The sequence below is a fragment of the Castor canadensis genome, chromosome 9, assembly GCF_047511655.1.
Source record: "Castor canadensis chromosome 9, mCasCan1.hap1v2, whole genome shotgun sequence".
In the NCBI taxonomy this organism is placed as follows: Eukaryota; Metazoa; Chordata; class Mammalia; order Rodentia; family Castoridae; genus Castor; species Castor canadensis.
Window position 1 is genome coordinate 122685926 of NC_133394.1, and position 12354 is coordinate 122698279.

Sequence of the window (12354 nt, forward strand, 5' to 3'; positions counted from 1 at the left end):
AAAAAAAGGTAAAATAAGTAATATTCATGACAGGCCCAATTTATAAATCACAAAGGGTTCTCAGATTACACTGTAGCTTTTCTTTAATAAATACAACAAAGGAATACAAACAACTGAAACAGGGAAATAAAAAAGAAAATGTTTATGGTCATGCCAATGAGAATTCTCTGAAGAATGACTGACAAAAATGCTGATAAATGTGGCACAGCCGGCCTCAGTCAGCACTCACATACCGCAACTCTGCAATTACGCCAGCTGTGGATAGAAAGCATGTCAGCACCACAGTCCTACCTTCAGTTTTCTGCTGTAAAACGGTCATCAGATGTTCTATAGCTTCATCCACATGCAGCCCATGCAGGTCTAGGACGTTCTGTGGCAGCAGGGAGGCATTGACTTTCTCAAAGATCTCCACAGCAGCAAGGTGATTGGCCTCTTTCATCTTCTGCTCATGAAGACTCCCCTTTAATTACAAACCAACCACCAGCAGACACTTGGGATATTGCTACTTGACAATCAGGAAACTAATAGTGCCCTAAATAAAAGGCAGAACTTTAAATCTAAAGACCTGCTGGTGCCAGTGGTCACAACTGTACTCCTAGCTACTTGGGTGGCTGATATCAAGAGGATTGAGGTTTTAGGACAGTCTGGGCAAATGGTTCTCAAGACCCAATCTCCAAAATAACCAGAGCAAAATGGACCGGAGGCGTGGCTCAAGCAGTGACGTGCATGCTTTGTAAGCAAACCTCAGTCCCACCAAAAAAAATAAGTAAAATAACATAAAATAAACTCTTAATGCAATGAGCTAAGAGACAAATATGCACCAACATTTAGGTGGAATTAACAATGTAGTTCTTCAACAGCTGAATCACTGTTTCTACAATATTTTCTCAACCAATCATAAAAGGAAACTTAATTAAACTCCCCCCATCTCAAGAAAGAGCCACTGGCTTATCGCTTGCTAACAATGCATATTCTTTGATAGCCATGGGTCTCACTTGGTGGTCCCCTTCCTCTTCTCACAATTTCCTCCTGGAGCCAGCCCCCCAAGGCCTACTGCTGAGACTCAAAGGGCTATACCAGTTTGACACTTTTCTCCCTTCAACCACAGAAAAGTAAACAATGGAACAAAAATAAAAAGTAAATCAAGGAGACTTCTTCCATTAACTTGCAAAATGAGCCCAGGTAGAAGTTTTGCTTCCCTGAAATATATTAAGTCATTTTCTTTTTCTGACTGTAAAAGTGATGTATTACTAAAAAAACCAACATGACAGAAAACACAAGACCACCCTAAGATGACCATTTTGCTTTTCTTTCTCCAGAAAATTTGTAATTTATACCTACTCACTGATAGAATCTAACCTAAGAGAAAATACTGACTGCGAGAATAAACCATGATTCAAGTACTTCACAGATGCGAGAGGAGTGACAGGCCGTGCACATTCAAAAGGGTTGAAATCCTCAAGCCCTGGTTCTCCTTTGTACTAGACACCTTACTTTCATCATTTCTATCATCTCTAAAATTCCCCCAGAACAACTTAATCTAATCACAACACAGTACAGCCTTCATCTGCTCTAAGATTATCTGGGTGTCATGGCTGACAAAGAAACAAACTAATGAGTTTCCCACTTCACCTGCTGGGCATAAAAGGTAGCGACATTCTTCTTGCCCATCCGATAGGCTTCCTTCGCCTTGCTATAGCACTCCATCCTCTTCTGCTGGTGCAGGAAAGCCTCCGCCCTGTAGTCGTCATACTCAGGAAACTCAAAGTCCTGAAACGACGGCTCACTGGGGCTGTCTTCGGTCTCCTTTGATTTCTTTGCCTATGAGATGGTACACAATACAGACAAAGAAAGTTAAAAACTGCATGCCTTCTCTTCAGAAAATTCATGTAAACACACTGGGCTCTCTTCTTTTCATCTTTCTCTTCAAAACAAACAGATCCTCCCAGTGTCTACACTGTGAGCCAAGCACTCATTAACCACCATTACTTTTTCCCTGCCCCTTCTTTACCTTTACTTCACTCTTACCTCAGGAGACGGTGCCGTGCTCTCTAAAATTAGGTCACAAAAATATAATTAGGTCACAAAAATCAAGCCAAAAGATAAATATAAGATAGCGAAAGAACAAAATTTAAATTCCAGCTACCTGGGAGGCAGAGATCAGGAGGATCAGGGTTTGAGGACAGCCTGGGAAAAAATTAGCAAGATCCCCATCTCAGAAACAAGCCAGGTATGGTGTAGTGCCTGCCTGTAAACCCAGCTGTGTGGAAGCACAGTAGGAGAATTGTGGTCCAAGGATGACCCCAGGCAAAAATAAAAGACCCCATCTGAAAAATAAACTAAAGCAAAAAGGGCTGGGTCATGGCGTAAGTGGTAGAGCACCTGCCTAGCAAATACAAGGCCATGAGTTCAAACCCCAGCATCACCAAAAAAAAAAAAAGAAAAAAAGATGACCATTATGTTTATGAGACAGTTTCAACTTGCTAACTACCACTAGACACTGTGGCCAGTTAACTGTGACACAATTTTAATGATCGTTTTCAAAATCATCGTGAAATCAGTATTCAAAATAGGTCCGAAAAGAAGCAAAATTCACTCTAATATAATACACGAGATGATTAAGCCAGGCACTCAGCAGGCGGAGACAGGACAGAAAGTTCAAGGCCAGCCTGGGCTACACAGTGAGACCCTGTCTCAAAAAAAAAAAAAACAAAACCAAGGTAATGAAAATAATAACTGTGTAAACTTCCTCAGCCCTCTCCATCTAAAGGAAAGCTGCATTTTTTGAATCATATTCTCAGATGGCAAAGCCAAATGTTCCTAGAATATCAAAAGCCAATGTTTAAAATGAGATACAGTGACTTCTATATCCAACGTGGCTTTTCATTTATTCCCCTACAATATCAAAAGGAAATATAGGAAGGAAGGAGGGAGGAAGGGAGATACCTATGTCTACCTTGGTACAGAGCTGCGTGCCAACAGCCATCTGGCACGTCTGTCTCTCAGCAGGTCGTAAGGGATACGAAATTTAAACTGATTTTCTTAGGAGTTTGTAAGAATTCCAAGCCACAAGTGCCAAACCAAGTAATTTCAAAAACACTTTATGAACACCCAATTCAAAAAACAAAAAGTCCTAACTTTCAAAACTATAAACAAATCGGGCTTTTTCTGATACAACTCACTAGGAGCAAATTAAATAGTATTGATTATTTATTAAAATTCAAAAAGCTGAAAATTGTTATTTTATGAGAAATATCACCAAGAACTATAATGTACTTACTCTATGAAATAATCTTTAATGATATGTTGATTAAAAAGTTTTATGTACCATCATTTAATATATATTAAGTACTATGTAAAATTATATATCACTAACTGATAAAAATTTTTCAAATTTCTCATAAAGGAGTTCAGAAGCCACATAAGATTGAGGAACACTGTTTAATATATAATAACAACTGGTTATGTAACTTCTTCACTCATTCTAAGCCGCTCACTTAGACCCATGAACTAGGCACTTGTAAGAATAAACACACACCATCCTCTTTACTATCAGAACCTAAATCTGTTAAGTCAATCAACTTAGTTTTGCAACAAATACCCATCTTATTTTTCAACATAAGGATGTCTCATATCAGAATACTCCTAGGACCTATCTCCTTGTCATTCTCCCTGCACTTCACACTTAACTACAAGCTAGTAGTTTACATTAATGTTCAAATACTCTGAGTGTGTGGCCTGCCTCCCTGATAAAACCAAAGACTTGGTGGGGGGCAATAAAAACACTCTCTACGAAAGCCCCTGTAGTGCCTAATGTGTGAACACAATATGCACCTCATAGCATTGCAATTTCTAGTTCTCGATCTTCTGGTTTTGTTCAAACTAAAAATGCAAATCGCATTTGGTTCTCTGACAAGAGATCCTTCACTTGGTTGTATTGTTGCTGTTGCTTTGAGGGGGGTCTTGGCCATACTGGGGTTTGAACTCAGGGCTTTGTGCTTGCTCATGACACTCTACCAGGTGAGCCACTCTTCTAGCCCTTTATGCTCGATTATTCTAGAGATAGGGTCTCACTTTTTGCCAGAATCCAGCCTGGACCGCAATCTTATTTTGTGTTTGTCCCTCTAGCACTTGCTATGGGTTGAGATGCGGTCTCTCGAACAGGCTTGAACAGCAATCCTCCTGATCTCAGCCTCCCAAGTAGCAAGGATGGGCCACCGGTGCCTGGCTTTACTTCTTGCTTTTAAAGGAAAGCTATTCCATAATGAAATAGTTGACATATTCCATAATGTCCAATAGTTTCTTTTAAATGAATATTGATATTAATTTTTACATCCATTTCATGATGGCATGACTCACCAGCACTTCCTTAACAAGGGCCAATGAAACATCTGCTTCCAAAGCCTGCACCTCACTCTCCTAAAGGCCTGAGACCTCAGAATACCCAATCAATACCAAAATCACCTCCTGTGGTTAACACACCTGTACACTTTAATAAAGGCTAAAGGAAAAGTAGTAATATTAATACAACAGGATTTAAAGTGTGAGTTCCTTGGAAATAGACAAATCATGATATGCCATTGACGAGGGCAGTTCCTAGTGTCCTGGGATAGTAGAGAAGCACTATGCTCACAAACCCTAAAATATTTTTATCAGTTATGTTTGGCTATGGTTTACCTAATTTACAGAAACTTTTTCTGACGGTGACATTTTCCAATCATCTCCCACTCTGAGCAGGCTCACGTCCCCTGTCAACAGAGTGACTCCTAATCCCTTCCTATTCTCAGGAGAGAAAAGAGCTGATCTTCATTCCCGGTCTGGCCAAGGGGCTCACGGTCATCTGCACTCTGCGTCTTGTAAACTATTGCACCTCCCTATCCATGGAACTGTGTTTTCCAGAAGGCCAGAGGACCAGTGGTGTCACTTGGTTCCTGCTCCATGCACAGCACTGGCAGGTCACGTGAATGCCAAAACTACCCAAGCTCTACACATTGACTAAGTGATGGTGAAATGTTCAAAAGAAAAAAAAAGAGCCAGATACATGCTTGTAATTCCAGCACTGGAGAGAGTAAGGCAGGGGGATTTCAAGTTCAAGGCCAGCCTGCGCTATATAAAGAGACTTGGTCTCAAAAAAAATTTTTAGAAAAAAAAAAGGGGGGGAGCATATATTATTTTATCCCTGAGTATTCTTACCAATAAGAATAGCAAGGTGATAAAAAGTTATATAAAAAAGCCTAACACTGACACAAGATTAATAAAAAGAATCAATTATACTTCTACACATTTACAATAAACAATCTAAAAATAAAAAAATTAACAAAATAATTCCAATATAAAATGATGAAACCACTTTGGAAGAAAGTTCAGCAGTTTCTCAAAATGGTAAATATTTCTTCCCATGTATTTAGACTCTAAGACCCACTATGTTGTATCAGAAAACCCCACTGCTGCTGGATTAAGTGTCACCTCAACTGTGTGTACACACTGGAGTTCAAGAGCTTGTCACAGTCTATCTATAAGCTCACCATTTAGCATGCACAGGTATTCTAGATCAAATGGTATAGGTCATTAAATTTCCAGTCTAGTCAAAATGGTGAAAAGCCATTAAATCTTGCGCTCACTGAGCAAGTCACACTTGCATATACAATTACTCCTGTTACAGTAACAGTACCTTTTTCTCTTTGGATCTTGGTGCAGTATGGGAAGCAGCACTCTCATTTTGGTGAACAAACTCTTGAGCCACCACTGTCTTCACAGGGTCTCCCTCGAGAACACAGTTGAGAAACTGCACTGTGTGTTCTAATGAGTAGCTGTAGAAGGTTTAAGCACAAGTGCGACATCAGAAAGTGAAAGCATGTGGAGATGTGAGCGTAAGCAATTGGCAAACATTTCCTAAGAATATGAAAACTAGTTCAAGTCTTCAGCATTAAAAGTAAATGCTCGCTGTGTATCTCAGAGAGTCAGAAGGCTCTGAAGGAATACAACAAGGTAATGCTCTGCAAGATTCATTTTTAAACGTGAATACTAAGCCAGGTGTGGTTACACATGCCTGAAATCCCAGCACTCGGCAGGCTGAGGCTGGAGGACTGCAAGTTCAAGACCAGCCAGGGTTACGTGAGGAGACCCATCCCTGTCTCAAAAAAGAAAGGAAAGAAAGAGAAACAATAAGGGGAGGGAGGAATGAGGAAAGATGGATGGATGGGCACTAAGTTACAGCTAGAAATGAACAAGAAGTTCTCTGTGTATTGTACAGCACGGTGATTCCACAGAATAGTAACATGCTGTCCATCTCAAGGTACTACAGGAAATGGCTTTGAAAGTCTATCACAAAGGGACGATAAATGTCTGAGGAGATAAATATGTGTGACCTGGATTAAACAGCACAATGTATACACATATCAAGTTATCACACTACCTCACTATCATGGGTTTTATGGGCTCATGTTCCAATTCAAATTAGCTCGTTATTTAAAAAAAAAAAAAAAAAAGATGTGCCAAGGCCCTGAACTCAATCCCAGCACCAGGGAAAAACAATGATCATTCCATTTCTGATCTTTTGTTCCAGGCACCTTAACCACACAAGTCTTTATTTTGTCATCTACTTTATTACACTCACACACGGTTTCAATTTCCTGCAAAACTCAAATGCAGATCGCTTATGTTTTTATTAGGTCAAATTCCATGACCTAATAAGGTTTTAGTCAAAGAAAACCTAAACAGGAATGCAAAAAGGAAAAAGGAAGACAGTACCTACCTCTCCCTCCCACATTATTCTGACAGGTTTTCCAGATTTGTTTGTTTGTTTGTTTGGCCTAGGCTGGACTCAGACCACCATTCTCCTACCTAAGCCTCCCATATACCTGTAATGATAGGTGTATGCCACCACACCTAGATTATTGGTTGAGATGGGAGTCTCACTAACTTTTTGCCCAGGCTGACCTCAAACCATGATCCTCCCAATCTCTGCTGCCTTCTGCCATGTTTTTTGTTCTTTGATTTTTTATGATGGCACTATATTATTTGTAGTATGAAATTCTATAAATTCACTTGCATCAAATACCCTCACATTCCATTAACTAAAGAAACTCATTCCAAAGAAACTTATAAATTATTTTAGGTTGATCGTTACTTTCATACTATTTATGCTTCTCATCTCTTCCATTGGCCATTGAAGAGCTGACCACAAGGAATATTTTTGAAATGTGGTAGGGAAGCTAGGATGTAATGGCCCTGGGTTCTATTCCCAGGGAAGAAAGGGAGGGAGGGAGGGAGGAGGGAGGGAGAAAGGAAGGAAGACAGAGTGATAAAGTCATATGACATTTTTGCTATTATTCTTCAGTTTATTAAAGACAACCATTGAGGGGGAGCAATTTGGGACTACTAATTTCCTTTACCCTTCTCATCTCAACTCAGAGATTGTTGCCTCAGGTATACTCAACACAAACAGACTTCAAGGGGTTGGTCACTGCTAGCAATTATCCACATCCCTCTAGCCCTTAAAAATCACTTCTCCAGCCAGGTGCTGGTGGCTCACGCCTGTAATCCTAGCTACTCAGAAGGCAGAGATCAGGAGGATCACGTTCAAAGCCAGCTCTAGACAAATAGTTCTTGAGACCCTATCTCAAAAAACCCATCACAAAAAAAAAGGGTTTGTGGAGTGGCTTTAAACAGTAAAAGTGCCTGCCTAGCAAGTGTTCAAACTCCACTGCCACCAAAGGAAAAAAAAATCACCTGTCCACTACTGGGGCTGGAAGTCAGTCTCTACCACTGGTCAACACCAGAGATGGCCCTAGGAATTTACCCATGAAGGATATGTGTCACTCACTAAGCCCACCTACCCTTCTTATGATGCTGCTGAAACTACTGCTGCTAAGAGAGTCACCCAGCTGCTGGCAAATAAAGGGAAACAACCAACATCTACCTGAGGGGCTTCAGTAACAGGTCCCCCGGACTCCTCACCTTGCCTGGGGGACACAACTCAGGGCTACTGCAAAATGCCTCAAATCCTCTCACCAGCAGCTCCAACAGAAGAGTTACCATGAGCCACCAGCCCTCCCACCCTGGGAGCCTTTTAACACATAATTCTAACAAAACAGTTGTTAGGAAGCAAAAATCAGTAAGCCAAATATGGGTTAGAATGATACCATTAAAAGCCTTTTTAAGTGAACTACTTGGAACTCTGCATACTCAGCACAGAATATTCTTTTCAAAGTAACACACAATGTTTATGAAAACCGCTCATGTATTAAACCACAAGGAAAATCTCAAATAATAAAAAACAGAATTCTTCTAGGCAACTTTCTTATGCCTCAAAACAAACAAAAAGTTAAAAAAAAAGAAAAAATATATATATATATCTCACCACCACAGTCATAAAACCATTAGAAAATTAAAATCTCTGGAGTAAACAGAAAAGCAAACAGAATTAGAGATTACTTTAGAAAATAATGAAAATAAAAATATAGGGGAAAAATGCATTCCTTTAAATATATTTTTTTTATTCAAGATTGAAAGGAAATGAATGAACTGAAGAAAATATATTAACAAATTTTAAGAGAAAGGAATCTGAAAAAAAAAAAAAGTAAAACATAAAATAGACTGACCAATAAACCAAGAGCTGGTTATTTAAAATTACAAATCTAATAAAGAGCAAAACTAGAGGAAACACAAAAAGCACATTAGTAAAGGAAAAGGGATACAATCACATATAAGCGTGTTCTTAATTATAAAAGAATACCATACACACCTTAAAATTTTTAAATAAAATTGAAATCAAGTTAAAATTGGTGATTTCCTTGAAGACAAACTACCAAAAAGGCTACTCATGACAGAAAGGCAAATGTCTAAATAGAGCAATAACCTTAAAAAAAAAATAGTGAAAACACTCTCTCTAAAAGGCGCCCAAAACCTTCAAAATACTGTTATTTAAACTTTCCAGGACAGGTGTGGTGGTTCATGCCTGTAATACCAGCTACTTGGGGAGGTGGATATCAGGAGGATTGTAGTTCACAGTCAGCAGGGCAAAAAGGTAGCAAGACCTATCTCAACCAGTAAGCTGGGTGTGCTGGTATACTCCTGTGATTCCACATAGGAGCAAAAACTGAGACCCTTTTTGAAAAATAATCTAAAGCAAATGGGGCCTGGAAGCATGGCTCAAGTGGTAGACTGCTTGCCTATCAAGCATAAGGCCCTCACAGTTCAAACCTTAGTACTGCCAAACAAATATATAAAACAATTTAAAAATAAACATTCCAGCCAGGTGCCAGTGGCTCACACCTGTAATCCTAGCTACTCAGGAGGCAGAGATCAGGAGGATCACAGTTTGAAACCAGCCCAGGCAAATGGTTCAAAAGACCCTATCTCAAACATACCCAACACAAAAAAGGACTGGTGGAGTGGCTCAAGTGGTAGAGCGCATGTCTAGCAAGTTTGAGGCCCTGAGTTCAAACCCTAGTACTGCAAGCAAATAAACAAAGAAGCACTCCATAACAGACAGAAAACTGGCAGTCTTGCTGAATATTAAATAAAATCTTGAAGCCCAAAGTCTGATATAAGTAGCACAGAAACAGAAAACTCACAGACCAATGTCATCTAATTACTACTGCAAAATTCTGATGAGTTAGTAAGTCAAATCCTATACTACATTAAGGAAAAAAATTAAAAATCTGAAAGTAAAGTAGGTTTAATTTCAGAAACCTATTACTGTGATTGATATATTAATAAACTAAAGATTGTAACATACTAGATTCTCAAAAGATTCTCAAAAAAATGTATCTATTTAAAACTTACTCTTCCTAAAATAGGAAGTTAAGAAAAATATATGATCACAAGTATATATTGGGTTGTGCAATCCCAGTACTTGGGAGGCTAAGGCAGAAGGATCATGAGTTCCCTGGCTAGCCTAGGATACTTAGTGAGACCCAGAAATGATGTACCATTCAAACAAGAAGATCCATAGTATATCAAACATCAAAACCCACTATACAGCTAGACGTGGTAGTGCACACCCGTAATCCCAGCACTTAGAAGTCTGAGACAGGAAGACTTCAAGTTTGAGGCCAGTGGAGGCTACATAGCAACTTGCAGGTGAATCTAGGCTATCTAACAGGACCCTGTCTCAAAAAAATGAAGTACTACTACAATATTTAAAACATCATGGTGGCCACTTAGGACCCAACAAATAGTTGCTTACATTTCATATCAGTAGATAACAATGACTGTTCATTCTGTTCCTCATTTGGAAAAACAGTTAAGTTAAATCTCTGACCTTACTTGCAAGTGTCTACCTATGCACACACATAAAAACACTAGGTAGACTTAAATTTTTTAACTATTAAAAAGAATGAAGGAAATATTTTTTGTAAAACTGAGATAGAACAAACTTCTTAAAATAAGACATAAAACTCTTCAAGTGCTGGCGGTTCACACCATAATCCTTGCTATGCAGGAGGCAGAGATCAGAAGGATCGAGGTTCAAAGCCAGCCTGGGCAAATAGTCTGAGACTCTTATCTTGAAAAAAACCCTTCACAAAAAAAGGGCTGGTAGAGTGGCTCAAGGTGAAAGCCCTGAGTTCAAGCCCCAGTACCACAAAAAAAGAAAAGAAAAAAAAAAAAAAGACAGACATAAAACTCTGTGTGATGCTGGTGGCTCAGACCTGTAATCATAGGTACTTGAGAGGCTGAGATCGGGATGATTAAAGTTCAAGGCCAACCCAGGCAAATAGTTTGCAAAATCCTATCTCCAAAATAACCAGAGAAAAGTGGTCCAGAGGCGAGGCTCAAAACAGTACAGTGCCTGCTTTGCAAGGGCAAAGACATAAAACTCAGAAACAAAAAGGAAAAGACTGTCTGCTAAAAATACGCATTAAAACATGTCTATGAACTGAGGGCATGGCTCAAGTGATGAACGCCAAGTGCGAGGCTCTGAGTTCAATCCCCAATACCATGAAACCAACAAAAACCCTGTCTGTGACCAATGAGACTAGGCCAGGTTAAGAGATTAGTATCACCTCAGGAAAAAAATAACTGCAATCCATCTGAACAAAGAATCCTATGTGTAATGTGGAGAGAGCGCTCACAAGTCTAGAAAGAGACAGAGAGAAAAGAAAAACAGGCAGAAGTCAGCAAAAAGAAATTGTTAAAGGGCCAGCCTTTGTCAGTAAAATAAAAACAAAATCTTAAGATAGTAAATTATCATTTTTCCTTAGATTGTCAAACAAAATTTAATTCTTAAAAAATGCAGGGAGGACATGCTCCACTGTGCGTGATATAAGCAGCCTTTATGAAAGGGAATCTGGCGTTAGCTACAAAGATGTTTGATGCAGGAGCTATACGCCAGCATTTCACTGTGAGCAACCATCCTGCAATTATGTCCAAAGATGCAACACAGCTTCCATTTTTTCTTAGTTAGAAAGACACATGTTTAAATAAATCAAAGTACATTCCTACTATGGAATACTCTGCAGACTTGGTGGGAGGGGGGAAGCAGACACTATGTATGGACAGAAAAAATACATACCATCAAAACTACAAAATCACTACATAAAATGCAGCCTTTTTTTGGTGAAACACACACACACATACATATATATATATATATACAAAAACATACAAGTACATATATTATATACACACAGCACACATATAAGAAAAATTAAGAAGGAATCTGAATTGCCAGAAACTTCTCTTTCTATATTATGTATACCACATCTGAATAGTTTCTATTATTTTTATCAGAAAAACAAGCATTAGAGATTGTTGAGTGCATGCTGCCTGTACCGTCAGTCCTTCTAAGTACTCACTTGTGATCCTTGAAAATGTCCACCAAAAAATTTTGGTTGATGGCTGGGAATATTTTAAAGAGCTGCTTCTCTTTTAGTTTAGTGGCACAATCTTTTTCAAACATAAGTGTCTCCCTTTTCTAAAAAAAAAGAAAAAAAAGACACAAAAAGCACCCTTAAGATGAAATTTATAAAACAATGCTAAACAGAAGCCTGGTTATTTTGTTGCAAAAAGACAACAATGTATAAGCAATCACAAACTTTGTTCACTGATTAAAGGCAAAAGGTAGTAGTGTGAGTATTCTTACATTTATTTATATCCCATTTTTTGGCAAAGTATTTGAATTTGCTCATAAATGTATAGTTGTACATACAATCAAATATAAACATGTATGTGTATGTTCATAAATATATACACACATGCACAGACATATCGAACTGATCATATTTTATAAAAAGTATGTACATATGTAAATATATAGATACACATGCACAGTCATACACTGCATAAGAACACTTTGGTCAATGACAGACCACGTATATAATGTTATACCATCCAGCCTCAGTGTGCAGT

At 38.7% G+C, this 12354-nt stretch overlaps 1 protein-coding gene across 10 annotated transcripts in view; it reads right to left on the minus strand.

Annotated features, from left to right (window-relative positions):
• N4bp2 (NEDD4 binding protein 2) overlaps positions 1-12354 on the minus strand; it is a 78715-nt gene that overhangs the window by 13744 nt on the left and 52617 nt on the right. For all 10 annotated transcript variants that reach the window (XM_074042420.1, XM_074042419.1, XM_074042418.1 and 7 more), the window contains 4 exons: positions 11802-11920; positions 5672-5810; positions 1633-1821; positions 292-460 (listed from right to left, as the gene is read on the minus strand). In XM_074042420.1, the coding sequence (XP_073898521.1) occupies positions 292-460; positions 1633-1821; positions 5672-5810; positions 11802-11920 (616 nt within the window). The remainder of the gene's footprint in view (positions 1-291; positions 461-1632; positions 1822-5671; positions 5811-11801; positions 11921-12354) is intronic.